Genomic DNA, 18,677 nt, shown 5'->3' with positions numbered 1-18,677 from the left:
GCAGTGAGTGTTACCTGGTCAGACAGCAGTGAGTGTTACCTGGTCAGACAGCAGTGAGTGTTACCTGGTCAGACAGCAGTGAGTGTTACCTGGTCAGTGTAACAGCAGTGAGTGTTACCTGGTCAGACAGCAGTGAGTGTTACCTGGTCAGTGTAACAGCAGTGAGTGTTACCTGGTCAGACAGCAGTGAGTGTTACCTGGTCAGTGTAACAGCAGTGAGTGTTACCTGGTCAGTGTAACATCAGTGAGTGTTACCTGGTCAGTGTAACAGCAGTGAGTGTTACCTGGTCAGACAGCAGTGAGTGTTACCTGGTCAGTGTAACAGCAGTGAGTGTTACCTGGTCAGTGTAACAGCAGTGAGTGTTACCTGGTCAGTGTAACAGCAGTGAGTGTTACCTGGTCAGACAGCAGTGAGTGTTACCTGGTCAGTGTAACAGCAGTGAGTGTTACCTGGTCAGACAGCAGTGAGTGTTACCTGGTCAGTGTAACAGCAGTGAGTGTTACCTGGTCAGTGTAACATCAGTGAGTGTTACCTGGTCAGTGTAACAGCAGTGAGTGTTACCTGGTCAGACAGCAGTGAGTGTTACCTGGTCAGTGTAACAGCAGTGAGTGTTACCTGGTCAGTGTAACAGCAGTGAGTGTTACCTGGTCAGTGTAACAGCAGTGAGTGTTACCTGGTCAGGGAACTTGCGGATGCTCTCCACCAGATACTGGTAGGACTTCCAGTCCCCTGCGATCACCTCCCCCAGCACCGGGATCATCTGGAAACTGTAGGCGTCATACAGCCTGCAGAATGACACATGGCACCAGTTACTGTCAAGGGAATATTTTAAAATGCTGGATATTCAAATAATATTAACACAATCAGCGCCGGAGATTCCTTCAAAATAGAAGCTCTGGGAGCCGGGAAGACATGGCCGCTTTTACTCTGTAAAGCCCCCCCTATTCGATTCCGGAAAATAATCGGATTGCTTGCTTTATACCTCGCTAAGAATCCGATAATAATCACTGATGATCCCTCTCGTTCATATTTTTTTAAACGAGAGGCAGGTGAGAAGTCAGGAATGAAGAGCTTAGTATATCCATCAGATCAAAACCACGGAGATATCAGGAGATACGAGTCATTCTTTCTGCCGCGGTATAAACTAGGAAGTGACCGGGGGTTCAAACTATTTGCTAGTAGTGCTATATTATAGTGTAATCTATTTATTTCCCTCAATTTCTCAGTGTTTCCCCCATTATACATTATTATTGTGTGGTGGGTGGGCGGCACTGAATCATGACCAGACCCCACAGTGTGATTTCTTTAGTAGGCGACACCGTGTGGGTGTCGCGTGCACGGGTCCGACGCATGCACGCACGCGACACATGGGTCCGACGCATGCACGCACGCGACACATGGGTCCGACGCACACACGCACGCACGCAACACCCACACTATCAGCTTCTGGAAACACTGATTTCTTGTACAAAGACATATTCAGATACACATTTGACAGTAATCATTTATGAGATTTGAGCACACACTACACTTGTTTCTCAATTATAATTATGGAAGAGAGACGTCCATATTCTCACATCCATATATATGGGAATCAAGGACTTTATCAGTCTCAAAGAATCAAAATGAATTAAAAAATATAATTATCTTACAAAACATAGTTTATTATAGCTTATACTCATAGGTATAATTGTTTTTTTCTTCGGTCATCATTTTCAGCACATTTTTGCCAATAAGAAAACACTGATTAGAATATATATAGAATGTATATTTCTGTGGGGTGCGGGTGCACCCCCTCCTCCTGCTAGACTAGATGGGCAAACACCGCCAAGAATCCAGTGGAAAGGGACTTCTTTATGCTATGGCTTAGATCAGACGTAAGAGTTAAAGTTAAAGAATCCAGTGGAAAGGGACTTCTTTATGCTATGGCTTAGATCAGACGTAAGAGTTAAAGTTAAAGAATCCAGTGGAAAGGGACGTCTTTATTCTATGGCTTAGATCAGACGTAAGAGTTAAAGTTAAAGAATCCAGTGGAAAGGGACGTCTTTATTCTATGGCTTAGATCAGACGTAAGAGTTAAAGTTAAAGAATCCAGTGGAAAGGGACTTCTTTATTCTATGGCTTAGATCAGACGTAAGAGTTAAAGTTAAAGAATCCAGTGGAAAGAGACTTCTTTATTCTATGGCTTAGATCAGACGTAAGAGTTAAAGTTAAAGAATCCAGTGGAAAGAGACTTCTTTATTCTATGGCTTAGATCAGACGTAAGAGTTAAAGTTAAAGAATCCAGTGGAAAGAGACTTCTTTATTCTATGGCTTAGATCAGACGTAAGAGTTAAAGTTAAAGAATCCAGTGGAAAGAGACTTCTTTATGCTATGGCTTAGATCAGACGTAAGAGTTAAAGTTAAAGAATCCAGTGGAAAGAGACTTCTTTATGCTATGGCTTAGATCAGACGTAAGAGTTAAAGTTGAATCCAGTGGAAAGAGACTTCTTTATGCTATGGCTTAGATCAGACGTAAGAGTTAAAGTTAAAGAATCCAGTGGAAAGGGACTTCTTTATGCTATGGCTTAGATCAGACGTAAGAGTTAAAGTTAAAGAATCCAGTGGAAAGGGACTTCTTTATGCTATGGCTTAGATCAGACGTAAGAGTTAAAGTTAAAGAATCCAGTGGAAAGGGACTTCTTTATGCTATGGCTTAGATCAGACGTAAGAGTTAAAGTTGCTGTTTTTGGTCTCAACGGAACTCCAAATACTTTCAGGATGGAAGCGATGAACAATAATCCTTATTAAAAACAATAGGGTTTGAGCACCAGGACGCCAAAACATAACAAGCAGGTATCCATCCACGTAAAGATCTATACAAATAAATGTGTTGCTTCTGTGTCCTCACCTAGCGAGCATAGGGTTGGTCACTTTGCTGAACTCTAAGCACATGAACCTTCCTCCAGGCTTCAGGACCCGCAGTGCCTCTTGCAGTGCCTGAATAGAACAAAGGATTTACATTTAGAGGCGTCCATACCTTTTATTTGCATTGTAATCCCCATAGGGACTCTGGGCACAACAGGTTCAGGATTTCATAATAATAATAATAATAACTAAAAAGGCCGGTCCAGCTCTAGCGCCACGGCAAAAAAGAAAAGTAAACAAAAAGAGAACAATATAAATCAATACAAAAAAGAACAATTTTTTTTGGAAGGGGTGGCCTCTAGTGGTGAAACATTTGACAGCAAGCAGCTGCAGTAGGTATTGCTCAAAATTTTATTTCCGTAAAAATACGAAGAGTACAGTAAATAGGACAATTAATTATCTTGCATGGATGCAATGTAGTGTGTTGGGTTGGGTAACAGGTACAGTCGCCCCTTTTCCATCTCGCCCCACTACTCTACCTATAGCTGTAAATAACAAACATAATTCATGTTGGTGATTATATAAAAGGTATTATCATATTAGTTTATCATTGTTAAGTTATTTTGTTACTCTGTATATCCATGGGCATAATAGCATGATGATGCCATTACAAAACATGGGCTACATGGAAGAAATGTGATTAATACAACGGAAATTAACTGCTAGAAGGTCCTAAATTAACTTAATTAAGCAGTCACCGTCTCTGTGACATGTTGTTCTTTCTACATTTTACAGAGTATAGAGATCGACTACTATACAATCAAATACATCTGTATACAAGATAATTTCAGATTTCAGAGAGGAAGGGAAATGCTAAATTAACTGTTAACTACATTTAAAAAAATCACGGGGGCGAGTTGGTAAAGTTTAGTATTCGTGTGTTGTGCATGGAGAGATCTGTGCACACACACAGTGGTTTGGTAGAAGAAGACGGATGGATAAACAGGTCCCCCCTTTTCAGTTGGGGTAGAAATAGAAGGATAATACTTTTCAGTTGGGGTAGAAATAGAAGGATAATACTTTTCAGTTGGGGTAGAAATAGAAGGATAATACTTTTGTTTGAGGTTTCTGCCTGACGGCAACTATATGTTAAATCGTTAATATCTTAAGAAAGGCTTCTAAATCCTAAAGAAATTCTGAAAAACCTGTTTCTATGTCAGTGGTGCTCAACCTTTTTCAAGTAATCGGCCGCCGACCCTAACCTGACGCTGCCAGATGAGGGCGGTATTGGGGAAACATATTCCCCAACACAACACTCATCTGGGATCTCTGACGGAGTTGAGCTGAGTCCAATATCTGCTTCGTACCGAACCAATCAGCATGAGCTAAAGGCGGGATATGTGCGAAACCGGATGTGAAGCTATACAGACACGTCAATATGATTGGTTGTGTTTGCACGCCCACACGGTGATAGACAGACGCTCCCATCCAATCATCTACCTTGTATCTTGAAAAAAAGGAACAGCCCCGTCATCGAATTTGCTTCCGCGATCCCAGATCCAAATAAGCTGTGAAACAAATTTGTGTAGCAAGCTTTTTGGATCTGGCAGCGTCAAGTTACGCCGACCCCCCATCTCAAAATATGTTGTTTCAGGGACCCTCCCAGAAGCAAATACTTTAGTTCAAAATGTTCGCTCTGAAATATATATATTCAAAGATTCGCGCCACATTTTCACGACTTTTCAAAAATAGCAGATCTACAAGCTCGTAGCACGGCACTCGGTGCCGCGCTATATGAGCATGTAGATCTGCTCGTTTTCAATAGCTAAAGAATAACATAATGCTATAAAACACCAAAAGGGGTTCCCGCCCAGAATGGGTTAAGTGTGGTCTCCATCACCTGATCCATGTGGGTGACGTTGCGAATGCCAAAGGCGATGGTGTAAACATCAAACTGGTCGTCATCGAAGGGCAACTCCTCCGCATCTCCCACCACCCAGGAGAGGCCTGTGGCACAAAACAAACATACCCGTCACTGAGTCACGCACACACAAACATTTTCAAAGGTCGCCGCTGTCGAGTGGAAACCGTGGATGTCTTTGTTATTATATAGAGCACCGAAGTCCTGACGTAACTCGCTCATCCCTTCCATTCCCCTGGTTCTAAAGTCCTGACGTAACTCGCTCATCCCGACGATTCCCCTGGTTCTAAAGTCCTGACGTAACTCGCTCATCCCTTCCATTCCCCTGGTTCGCGGAAGTAATTTCTCTATGGAGAATAACATGGGGTGATCTTAATATCGTCTACTATAAGCGTTGTGGTCCAAAAATAAACAAGCTGTCTCGGCGTTATTGTCAGGGAGGTGTCTCTGTATCGTTTGCAACAGTCAGTCACTCATATTATATGATACAGTCTGCTTGTAGCGAAAATGTAACTAATTCAGCAGCAGTAACATTGGTGTTTTCTCTCAGTCAGTTGAGTATTCATATCCATATGAGTGAAGCGGCCGGGGTGACATGTTTATTTTTCAAACACAGTTCTTATATGAGGCGATCTGAAATCCCCCTACGGGGATTATAATGCAAATAAAAAGTACAGTAACCTGTGAATTTGCACCCTCTACCGATATTGACGTCAGACCTCGGTGCTCTATTACTTTAAAAACATTTTAGAAGTCACTTTACAAAACAAGACTACTGCAGTTCACGAACCTGCCTACCAGAGACATCATTGGTAGACTGGTTTGATTTCTTCAAACGTGTCAACGAAAACAAACTGTGATATTGGTGACATCATACTATTATGATTATGATTATGATTATAATATTACTGCTATTTTGCAACTTTCCTGTAAGAGAAAGGCTGTCGTTGGAATCCCCAGACAGTGTCATTGGTATAGGCAGGTTTCTGAACCAACAATAAACGTGCAGAGTGAGTAGATATTAGAGTAGAAATCTTATCATGAGCATTAGTGAGAACCAATAATATAAAAGTAAGATTGGAAATTAATGAAGTGCTCAAATTGCACGAGAGTGTGTTAACCCATTCTGACCGGGAACCCATTTTGGGGTTAGCATCATGTTATGCTTTAGAATATGCTATAAAAATAGCAGATCTACAAGCTCATAGCGCGCCACCGAGTGGCGCGCTACGAGCTTGTAGGTCTGCTATTTTTGAAAAATCGAAGAGCTACTGACATTTTTAGAATCGGATCTCAGGTCAGAATGGGTTAATCAGACCCAGTGTGTGCCAACTGGAAACCTCGTATGAATCTGATCTCAGGTCAGAATGGGTTAATCTAAGACTAATCGATTTGGTTGATTATATATATATATTTTTTTAAGTGATTAGTTGTGATAAATGTGTGTTTCATGATATGTCCGGTAAACTGCCCTGCCCTCCTACAGGAGAGCTTGACGTTTGGGGAGCTTACGGTTGGTGCCGCGGCCGGAGCCGTCGGCCTTCTGCTTGCCCACTCTGAGCATCTCCTTGTTGATGTCACAGACCACGGCCCGGGACTCCTCCTGGCCCGGCTGGCCGGCGCCGGCCCGCTCCCCCGAGGAGGCGGGGTACTGGCTGGAGATGTCCCGCCAGGACGGGGTCTGATTGGACCGCACGGCCCGGCGCTGGCGCCGATCCCGCTGGTAGCTCACGTAGTCCAGGAAACGGACGGCGATGTCACCTGAATAGAACAGAAATAGACTTTATTTGCACAAGTGCATAGGATGCATAAACACTATGCATGTTCAGTTAGTCTATCGAATCAAATAAAGTGCTTCATAATCTGCCTAAAAACAGTGCATAATTCAATTAATCTTCCATGATTCAGTTCATCTATCAAGTTGTTTTATCCGTAGGCTACAACAGTAGGATTCACTAGCCTCGTGTAAGCCAGACGAAAATGCCGTTGCCACAAAAACTAAATATCATAATCGTGCAACCCACCCCTACTTAATTGTAATTCACATTAATAAGTACTGGACTGGTCATACAGTAATTAAAGACGGGGCACACACAATTACAATGTAGGCATTTAGCAGACGCTCTTAAAATTCAGAGCGACTTACATTAAGCAAGAACAAAAAAAAAACATGGCAATACATCACATACATAAAAAGTAGTTAACATGAAACATGCGTAAGCTAAGAACGTAACAGTGGAGTATCTATATAATGAAACTATACATCTATACATACATACTAGAAAGAAAGAAAGCTACTATGTTTACCCAGGGTAACTGGACTAAGCTCAAGAACTTGTTTACAGCCAGGCCCTGCTCATAGAACATTTCATGGTAGGGGTTCAATGCCTTGCTCAAGGGCACTTCATGTAGACTTAGCACTGTCTATAAAGCACAATAAAGTGCTATGAATACATAAAATGCAATTCTAGTGCTGTCTACATAACATAAGTCTGTATAATAAAATGCTATCAAAGTCTACATAAAGTGCTATCGAAGGGGCTAGGGCAAGAGATCCTACCTGTGCCTCCGGCCACATCCAGCAGACGTTGTCCCGGCTGAGGGTTCATGGCGTGTAGGAGCGTGTCTTTCCACAGGCGGTGTATCCCTAGACTCATGGCATCGTTCATCACGTCATACTTCTGGGCCACGCTCTCAAACACCTTGTACACTGAGGAGAAAACAACAAGAACTGGCTGCTCAATCACTGTTGGAGTATTTCCCACTTCATTTCGTGTGTCTTTTAAGCATGTTGTTGGTCATACTCAATGGTTGAGGCATTACAGTTTGACTGAGTTGGTTCCACAGATAAAGTGTGGTTTGCGGTAGTGTCTTCCACTGGACACATGGTGCTTCGGAGCCAAGGCGGAAATAGCAAGACATGCAATCTCCGGTTTACTTCCCGTATATCTGCGTAAAGCTGGCAGGTGCTTTTTTTTTTTAGGAGATGGGAAGCAGGTTGGAGTCTATTCACTTCCAAAGGAGTGAATGTGCACAGCACAGTTTCGGAAACATTATTTAGCTCCATGGTCACTGAACTAAATAGAGAGGTTTGTAGCAAGTGGCTGGGCTATACGACCAAAATCTCATATCCCAACATCTCAAAAAATTAGAATATCATTTTCTTCCACAATATAATTAAAAATGTGAAACTTTCACATACTCTAGATTCATTGCGCATAAAGTGAAATATTTAAAAAACTTTTGTTTTATTTTAATCTTTATGATTATGGCATACATAGCTCATGAAATTCAAAAAATCCTATCTCAAAACATTAGAATATTTTATGAGACCACTAAAAAAAACATTTATAATACAGAAATGTCGACCTCAATACGTGCACTCAATACGTGGTCTGGGCTACTTTAAAACAAATTATTTCATAAATGGGGTGTGGCATGGAGGTGATCAGCCTGTGGCACTGTTGAGGTGTTATGGAAGCCCAGGTTTGCTTTGATAGCAGCTTCAAACTAATTTGTAATTGAATATAGTGTCTCACACCTTCCTCTTGACAATAAAACAGATTCTCTGTGGGGTTCAGGTCAGGCCAGTTGGCTGGTCAGTTAAGCACAATAATACCTAGCCCTGTGAATGAACTGATTTTACAAATACGTCCTGTTTACCGCAGACGTCATCACCAATTGACCAGGGAAACACAAAAGTTTGCGGTCACACAATTGGCAGGTGCTTTGTGATAGGTGCTGGGTAATTAATCACACCACCTGCCAATTGTGTGACTGCAAACTTTTGTGTTTCCCTGGTCAATTGGTGATGACGTCTGCGGTAAACAGGACGTATTTGTAAAATCAGTTCATCGATCTTTCCGCCCCCCCCCCCCCCCCCCCCCTCCCCCCTCGCCGGAGAGAAAGGCGTCCGTGTGCATCTCTTGAAAAAGTGGAGATAATTCACTAAATACGCGTTTTGTGCCAGAACTTTCACATGGATATAAAACTAGAGGACCATATTTCACTCCACGTCTTTGGAATTATTTAATGGGTGAGTACAAACGGAGCATTTATCACATTTATGCCGCACATTTTCATATCTATCAGGAAACGGTGCAAGCTATCTATGCCTATGATACATGAACATTTACGAAGTATAATTAAATGATCACAGGCATTCTAGGTCTAAATAATACCATGGTCAGTACACCAGTTACTACCCAGCTAGCAAGTCATGGCGCGCCGCCTGCGGGAGGCGGTCGCCGCGCGCCGCCGATCGTGTCCTCCGCCGGGCGCGTCGCACGATGTGGCCGCGTCGTTCTTGATCAGCGTGTGCCGTGCGCGCCGACGCGCGTGTAGCCGGCGCCCCGCTTCTCTGCCGCGACTCGAACGTCAGCTAACGAAGGCAGCAGCAGGACAGCGTGGAGCTGTCTTATGACACCACCCCCCCCCCCATATATATTGCGACCCCGCACCCCTCCTCCCCCATGCTCACCTCCCTCCCACATATTTATAGAAACATAATAAAGCAGCAAATGTATACTTAATTTTGTTTCTTTATTAGGAAAAAAAAAGGTTACAATGAAATAATTTAGGCACATGTAAACAACCAAGTTTAGAATACAAGAAAACAGTCATACCATTCAAACACTTTAAGCATCATTGTTGGCTCACGAGCTTGTAGATTTGCTATTTTTGAAAAATCGTGAAAATGTGGCCCAAACACAGTGAACGTTTTAACTAAAAACTGCAAGGATTTAGAAGACATTTTGTGGAATTAGTTCTCAAGTTTAATTTCTATAAAACACCAAGTCTATTCTGTGTGGAGTTAGTTATGTAGGCCCAGTAATGTTGCAATAACAGTTACACAGCAATAAACAGAACACACAATCGAGATTCACCTTTTGAGCAAGAAATAGTGCAGCATACATTCAAGAGTCCATTTGGAAACCCCTATAGCGGTGGGTTTGAACCCTTTTCATGCCAAAGTTATTCAGCATTTGAGCCACGGACCACCGTTTGATGAGCTGCCTGCCATGCCTGTCCGTTTCCTTCCTTTATGAAGCCTGACTGGTGGTGGCCGCCAGCAGAAGTTCCAAAATGCACCCTGTCCAACGTCTCCGGCTCTCAGACCCCAGGTCCCTGTCACTGAAGTCCAAGATCCAGTGGTTTTAGCCACTTTAACCATTATTTAAAAAGCTGTAAGCTGTTGAAAACGAGTTTGCTCATTTTGAAACATCGTGAAAATGTGGCACAAATCTGTAAATATATATTATTTTGCTGCAAACGTTTTAACTAAAATCTGTGAGGATTTAGAAGACATGTCAGTTCTCAAGTTTAAGTGCTTAAGTCTTTAAAACACCAATTCTCTTCTGAGTGGAGTCAGGAGTTTCTGAGCGTAGCAATGTGTGTATGTCCCCGTGTCTGTATGTCCAAGCACGGAAAGCTGGGTGCGTTCCTTGAGGTCTGGATGTTGCGTATAGTAGAGGGTCAGGGAAACCCGACTGGTGGTAGCCTTTCCAGCAGAGGTTGCATTTGAAGTCGATAGGTCTTCCTCCAGCGAAAGTTCGTCTGAAATCACAGAATTAATTAAATAAATTATTTTCACCATAATCATTTCTCTGGCTTGTGATCCATGATTTAACAGTTGCCCTGTGGGTAAAACCCAGCCATTTTCTAATTTCTATTCCTGTGCTAAAATGTTCTTACCATTTTTATTATGAATTTTATTTATCCATCACCATCATCTCCACTTCCTCCATGTGACCTCCTCATCTGTAATTTGAACAAAATCAAATACAAAATTGATATGGATTGCATTTGTATAGGGCTCACAACACGTGAGCTTGTAGATCGACTATTTTCACCATGCAACCAAGTGTAAATTCAGGCATTCTGAAATAGGCCTACCTACCATCACTGCTGTGAAATGTGGGATAACGTTTTGGCTGTGAGAACCACTGCCTTAACCCATTTAGACCTGAGGACGCATCTGTGTCGCCTCATAGGTTTTAAACATTATTTTAAAAGCTGTTAGCTGTTGAAAAATAGCAGATCTACAAGCTCATCTCCCTTCTACACCTCGGTCATTTAAAATGTCATGATGGTAACAAATTAACAATGGTACACAGTTACACATTGCAAACTTGAGGCAAGAGAGCTTGTAGATCGGCTATTTTCAGCAGGATCCAAAGGCCATAATATATACAGAAGTTACACAAAATATATGGCTTAACCTTGTTATGTAGCTGCTGTTGTTGTTGCCATGATGTAACTGGAGTAGAAACCAGGTCAGGGTGGTAGAGAACGCAGGGTTCCAGTCCTGAGAAGTTTAGACAAAGACAAAGATACAAAATTGAAATTTGTTTTCAGTAAAAAACGTTCAGTTGTTTCAAAAAGTAATTACTTAATTCAGTGGTTCCCACCAAATAACTGTTCAGACAGAGCAGAGACAGGGCAGTTTAATAAAGATGAAAATTAGCATTGATATTTAAGTCCACAGTCATCACAGTAGGCCTATACTTACGTTAGAAAATGCGTTTCATGGTGCAAGTTCTGGAACAAATGACAAAAAATTTGATTTACAGCAAAAATGCTGTTTATGTAGCCTATACACAAGCAACGTATCAAATCTTATCCAATTCGAATAATTGTGGACTTTTATCAACATAAGAAGACGTTAGAAAAGAACATCATGATACATTATTATTGTTCGCTACTAAACCATTTTACTTAGCCTACTTCTGATGAAGTTGCTTTGTTTCCCCAGGCTCCACCGTCTGGGTCTTGGAACGTCATCTTGTATGTCTGTAAAATGAAATAATATAAAACACCGTCCATAACGCTTAAGCTGCAGTAGCTTTCTATTTATTTCCAACGGAGCTGTATTTAAGCCTGTTAAAATAGCATGAATTATACGTTTGCTAACGCCCGTCCAGACAATAGATTAGCTAGCTAGCTAGCTATAGCTATACCGGTAATCTATTCCCTCTGCTAGCGTTAGGAAACGAAACGATTCTAACACGTGCAATTACGCTACACACAGTATATATCAGATATAAAAATACACTGACCTTTCAACTGAATTTCTCCGGAAAAAAACGGCGAAATATAAGCCTTTGTTGTGGACTGTGGAGTCTTGTCTTAATTCCCAGCTCATTTCTCAATTTTCAACAACAGACCAGAGAAGCCGCAATGCATGCCGGGTGTCGGTCCCAGGCTTCACCATAGAGAGGGGGGGGGCTTCACGGGTGAATTTACTGCACGACCACAGTAAAGTGTTACAAATAAATTACTATAGTCTGCAGGTACATATTATTAAAAATATAGCTGCAAGAAGAAGTAGAAGAATAATCCACTTAATTATATTCAATATTAGTTAAAAAAAAAAACATAATCCTACAAAATATAATATTATTATTATTGATTTATTTTATACATATTAAAGATGCACATCCTTGTCTGAGAGAGAGAGAGAGAGAGAGAGAGAGAGAGAGAGAGAGAGAGAGAGCGCAAAAGAAAGAGAGGAAGAGAGGGGCGGGGGGGGGCAAGCCTCAGGACAGCGTCACGAGGGCTGTAAATGCACACTGTTGCGCAGAGGAATGAAAATCTAACTAAAGTGCGACCGTTTGACGCGCGGACAGCGGGGGGAAGTCCAAGCCCGCCCGGGCGTGCTACGCTGTGAAGGCGACAGCGGGAGGCGGTAGCTAGCGGGGAAATGTTAGCTGGGTAGTAGTTTTGGCTCTGTGGGCAGGAGCCAAATCGAGCTGGAAAGTAAAATCAGAATGTCCATGAAGCTTGTCAACATACTGACTCCATTGTGAAGTTTTCACTGACAGTGCAGTCAGACAATGCAGATAACATGGCCCCAAAATAAATCATCACCGTTTATCAATGTAAGGCAACACAACACTCTCTGTCTCTTATTACTCTCTACAGCTATTTAGTAAACATGAAATACATTTTCAGGTGGGAGTACTCATCTAATTATCTGCACATTTTCATTGTGTGTGTGTGTGTGTGTGTGTGTGTGTGTGTGTGTGTGTGTGTGTGTTTGATTGAACTATTTGATTGATTTAAATGTATTAACAGTTTGCAGAATTACAGTACATTTCAAGCACAACTCAATAAAAAACTGTTAACTGTGAGTGGACGACGTGTGTGTGTGTGTGTGTGTGTGTGTGTGTGTGTGTGTGTGTGTGCGTGCGCATTGATTGCATGATTCCATACATACCTCTCTGTGCCTTCTCCGCCTCGGGGACGGTCTGGAAGCCGAAGTGTGTGTCTCTGTCTCTGTCTGCTGCTCTGTCACCGTCGCTGAAACCACGGCACGCCGTCCACCGTATCCTCCCTCCTCCTCCTCCTCCTCCGAGCTTTCTTCGGACATTATCGTTTGTCCTTGTTACTGTAGTGTTGTTGTTTAGGACGTGAGGGTCTCGCAGTACCCTCCGGACCAGCAGTCTGATGGAGGCCGCCATGTTGTTTGATTATGCAAAAAGTCTACTTCTCTATAGGGCGGTTGGCAAACATAACTTGTGCAACACCGCCACCTACAGGTTTCTTTATCCATCCCTGAGTTACCGGTACCCATAACGGTAATTATATTTTAAATACATGTTGACCACATAGTGGCACATACCACTTTCTATAGCATGTGTTACTCTACTCTGATATATTCAAATATGTGTCTGTAGCACCTGTCCCCATACCATTGATTGATTGAAATATGTATTAACAGTTTGCAGAATTACAGTAGCTATACATTTCAAGCACAAACTCAATACAAAGACTGTTAACTGTGAGTGGACGACCCAATTAAGCATTACACTTGGGTCCACCTTGTTCAATTCATCAAAACATTTAGAGACGTACAAATAGACACTTCTATATAGTCACGGAACAGGAATTAATCATCATCACATAATCTACTTTCTTTAATTTCTGCTATATTCTCCTTAGTTAACTTGTCTTCTTTCTAATTCACATGCCGTACAGTTCTCCATCACAAGCTCAACTGTTTCCTCCTCCCCAAAATGATCACACCTCCCTGTGTTGTGTTTTACAACAATGAACAATGATGCATTTAAACCTGTATGCCCCAAATCTTAAACGTGATATTACTGCCTCTTCCCTCCTGCTCCCCTCATACGTACCTCCTACTTTTCTCTGAATCCCATTAACCCATTCTGACCTGAGATCAGATTCATACGAGGTTTCCACTGGACACACACTGGTCTGATTAACCCATTCTGACCTGAGATCAGATTCTAAAAATGTCAGTCGTTCTTCGAATTTTTCAAAAATAGCAGACCTACAAGCTCGTATCGCGCCACTCGGTGGCGCGATATGAGCTTGTAGATCTGCTATTTTTCAATAGCTAAAGCATAACATGATGCCAACACCAAAATGGGTGCCCGGTCAGAATGGGTTAAAACCATCTCCTCCTCCCACCTCTTTTGCCATCTCTCCTTTATCTTTATTTTAATAATGCTGTTTGTTACCCACTAAAGAAACCTTAAAGAAAAGGTCGCTTTCTATGCACCAAAACTATGGAATACAATTCCTCAGGAAATCAGAGAGGCTCCATCAACATCATCAACATCTTTAAACAAAGGCTAAAAACACACCTCTTTAGATTGGCCTCCCTTTATAGCACTTTATAGAAGGTTCACCAGTACCTCGTTTATTCTCTCAAATGTCTTCGATTAATAAATGTTATTTTCATGATCTCATATGTCTTTTTAACTTTTATTCCCCTTTATGTTCATGATTCTATGCATACTCTATAGTGTCTGATATGTTATGAGTCTATGACCTGTGTCTGATATGATATGTTATGACCCAACTGCTGTAAAGTACCTGTTTTCTGTCCTGCCTGAAGCACTTTGAACAGCAACTCGGTATGAAAGGTGCTATATAAATAAAGTTTATTAATATTATATTATTATTACCCATCTTGCGAACTCACCGTCATCTCAACATCTTCACATTTTGTCGACTCCTTTGCCACCTTGTCTCCCTCTCACTCCAATATGTGCCGGTAGGTACCCATACAAACACCATCATCTCTAATTCTCTATTATATATAAATATGTGTTTTTTGTTTTATTTCTATTAATATGTCCAGCCTGCTTTCTGATTTGCTGTACTGTAGACTTTTAAAACTCTTAGTGATTCCTCCACCTGTACTGCAAGTAATATTGCAGTCATTTCTGCTGTATACACTAGTGTAGACTTTTAAAACTCTTAGTGATTCCTCCACCTGTACTGCAAGTAATATTGCAGTCATTTCTGCTGTATACACTAGTCCTCATCATTGATCCTTTTACCAAACCACACCTGAAATTCTGGGACACAAAATGCTATACTCCTACCTTATTTCCTATACTCTTTGATCCATCAGAGTATATCTTTACATACCCATAAAATGTGTCGATATACTCTTGTACAATCTGGGAATTACATTACAAACTGTCTTTAGTTTAGCATATAGTTGTGGCCTACTACTGAAACATGGTGAGATTAGCGTTTGTTGTTTTTCTTTCTAGGGGTGCACGATTATGAAATTATGACCGATATCCGATCTCCGATTATTTGCAGGGTGATATATTCTGCTGATACCGATTCTGATATTATACAGAGGACCACAATGGAAACAAGCCTATAGGGCTATTGGCCCAAAGCCTGTTAATAAACTGAATGACTAATGAATGAGATGAGTACACAAATTAAATTTAGATTCATTTTAAAATGTATTTATTTTTTGCTGTTGAAAACCGACCGAGACCATTCCGATACCGATATGGCCAATTCCGATTATGCTACCAATTAATCGTGCATCCCTAGTTTCTATAGTTATCTCTGGTACCCCAATTTATATTATAAAACCACTGTTCATTTAGCTCTGAGAGTGTACAAATTGATCCGCTAGGGTCTATTTGGTTCCATTTGTACACTCTCTGAGTTACAGACTCATAAGGGTCCATTTGGTTCCAAACTATCATTTAGCTGGGGACCCCCTGGAACTCCCTTAGGTACCAATGGGGGTCCCCGGACCCCACTTTGGGAACCACTGGTCTACACAATACTACAAAGCATGGCTGACTTCCACCACCGGCTCCAATGAGCTTCAGCGGAGAGTGGAGCAACAATAAATCTGAGCAGAATATATGAGGAAAAAAGCGAATGATATGGAATTCAAATGACGGCAATGCAAAGAAAACACCACACGATATCACTTACTTGAATAAAACTGTATATTTTACAGATCTTTGTACACTTTAATTACAAAACTGTATGGTACTAAAGTTTTTAAAATCAGTTTTTGGTCAGAGAATATTTAATCGTCTTGTGTGCAATTACCATGTATATACAAAGTCTCATGTTAGTGATTTTTTTCTCAAAATAAAAAGCAACCAAATAACTCCAATACGTTCATACACTCTGAACATAAGACATGGCTTAAAGATAAATATATTAGTAAATAAATATTCAGAGAACATATTTCCATTTATGAAATGTGTTGCTATACAGGTACAGAAATATACACAGATTGATTTCTAGCCTTTTCCTTAAAACATTTGTAATGGTAATGACAGAAAATAATTATATTCTTAAAAAATTTAAAAATATTAATTTTTGTACACATTTTTTTAATCTTCTTAAGTGCTAGAAACAATACAAAAAAAATTAAATAGTGACTCAAGTACCCCAAAGTGTTATGCCTGAATTATACTTTAGGGGGCGGCAGAATCTCACACCCCGAAAACAGAGCTCACACACAAAGCATCGAAGCTCGTCAATGTTTCTATTTTGCAGGCGTGAGACACGATCATCCCCAAGTATAAATCTGGCTTTTTTTTATACTCGCAGTACAGTTTTTTCTTTTCTTTTTTTTCCTATGCAAAAGGCAAGATTAGATTCTCCACTTGATTACAGCACTGGGTTAACTTTTTTTTTATAAATAGGATTATTTTTTCCAGAAGGTTTGCCTCTGTGAAGAGAATGAGTACATTTCATAGAAACAGTATAAAAAAAAACAGTCTGCAGGACACACATAGAGGCCTGAATCGACTAGCATCGGATATCGCAAAAAAAGCATGTATTATTGTAGCATGTATTATGTGATAGAATTCAAAACATATACTCTGTTGGATGTGTGTACACCAAAGGGTAAGCAACCTTAGGCACGGGTGACAACATTGGCACAGTGAAGGGCACACTGGCATTGGTGTGAGAGAGAGGATTTGTCTTTTTCTAAAATAACATTCAATTAAGCTCTCTCAAAATGCATGCAAATCCCTGCACATAATTCTACATTAATTCAACTGGGGGAGGGATTCGGTGCATTATTATTTCTAATGATCATTACAATGTCCTGATGTGAAAGAAAATAGTCCAGAAGGATAAAGAGATGTCGTTCTATTTATGGGCAATCTGTTGGGAATTCTTTTTATTTTGTATGTGGTGTCATAATTCAACATAATGTTGACACAGCACACTGGTTGCCGACCCCTGGTGTACACCATCAAATCCTTGGCGTTAATTTAACTCAGAGAAGTGTACAACTGGGACCAAATGGACCCTTACGGTACGCACGTGTCCATGTGGTTCCACCTGTACACGGTTAAATTAAGGCTATTGATTTTTTTTTTTTACTTCTGCAAAAAAAATAACCAAAAATAGTCACAGTACAATAAGGAACCCTTATGGATACGTTATTTATTTACTTATTATTTTTTTTCCCAGCTATTATCCTTTGGCCTTTAATTGGATACATATAAAAGTAAGGATACAATAAAGAACCAAACCAAAATCTAAAAGAGCAGTTTCATGCACTGTTTTTGCACCCTTTACGGGTCAATTTTTTAGTTAAATTAACAGGGTTTTCTTTTACTGCGTGGAGGAAATCGGATAAGTGTCGGCTAAAGTAAAACTATTAAGGGCTTAAAACAATGTATGTTTAAAGAGCTCTATTGACCCAAATCAACTATGTCCATGCTCTGTACTCCTGACCAGAAGTATATGTGGCATAATGTCTTTAGATGCTAATAAACCAGCATAAGGCTTTTTGTGTTGGTCTGGGCACGTGTTGAAACAGCTAGAGGCCACAGCTGTACATAAATGTATGTCATTGTTGTCGGGCAGAAACGTATGTATTTTACTTTTTCTTAATTAATGCCCTAATTTAAATCGGACAAGAATGTCACGCGAAAGAAGCAAAAAATAGCCCGAATGTGAGCTTGTGTGTACGTTGGGCTACTTTCCCTTTCTGTGGCGTTTATATAAATATTTAACCGATTTTTTAAGACATTAAAAGAAGATTTCTGCCCGACAGCGGAGAGAGACATGCATGAAACAAACTAAATTCCGTATTCGATAGAACTGAGACCAGTGTCGGCTGTGTGCATTCTTCTTGTTTTTAGACTATATAGCTTCATCTTCTGAGTGTGCGGCTGTGTAGCTCACAGACGTTGAGAAGGACCCACCCTTCCCTGCATTTAAAAAAAAAAAAAGAGAGAAAAAAAAAAAAAAGAGGAAAAGAAAATATTGAACAAAGATTACGAGCAAAAAAACCAACAACCATGTCTTTCTGTTTTGGTAAAGCTATATCCATTTACGCTGTCTTATCTGATGAGTTGGTGGTTTATTGAAGCTTTACAGGCAAACACGTACACGCACATGTACAGTATATAACGTGTGCTGTGCGTGTACAGTTCAGTACATGCAAATGTGTTTTGTGGAAGAATGGAAAGCATACTTAAAAAAAAAAAAAATAGGGGGAAGGAGTCTCTCTATGTCTGAAAAATCTTTCAAAAAAAAAGAAGAAAAAAAAAATGGGCCCAGTTACAGAGTCACTACTTATGGTTGCACAATCCTGACCCGTGACAGATAGCCTACATCTAAATGCCAACACCAACCACT

General features: G+C 40.7%; 1 protein-coding gene across 2 annotated transcripts in view; it reads right to left on the bottom strand.

Moving 5' to 3' along the window:
• The window catches only part of coq5 (coenzyme Q5, methyltransferase), a 241,779-nt gene extending 228,555 nt beyond the window's left edge, over positions 1-13,224 (bottom strand). Inside the window, exons 1-6 of one of the 2 annotated variants that reach the window (XR_013963452.1) lie at positions 12,988-13,114; positions 7,330-7,479; positions 6,282-6,530; positions 4,749-4,855; positions 2,892-2,980; positions 675-786 (exon numbers count right to left, since the gene is read on the bottom strand). Coding sequence is in view for 1 of the 2 variants with exons in the window: in XM_080756131.1 (XP_080612257.1) it covers positions 675-786; positions 2,892-2,980; positions 4,749-4,855; positions 6,282-6,530; positions 7,330-7,438 (666 nt within the window). In the remaining variant the exon portion in view is untranslated. Of the gene's footprint in view, positions 1-674; positions 787-2,891; positions 2,981-4,748; positions 4,856-6,281; positions 6,531-7,329; positions 7,480-12,987 lie in introns of both variants that reach the window. The other variant, XM_080756131.1, reaches the window with a different exon arrangement.
• Positions 13,225-18,677: the final 5,453 nt, after the last annotated feature.

This window comes from Protomyctophum bolini (genome assembly GCF_963924005.1).
Source record: "Protomyctophum bolini genome assembly, chromosome: 22".
In the NCBI taxonomy this organism is placed as follows: domain Eukaryota; kingdom Metazoa; phylum Chordata; class Actinopteri; order Myctophiformes; family Myctophidae; genus Protomyctophum; species Protomyctophum bolini.
Note: the sequence above shows the minus strand (reverse complement) of the source record. Positions and strands in the feature narration are given on the sequence as shown.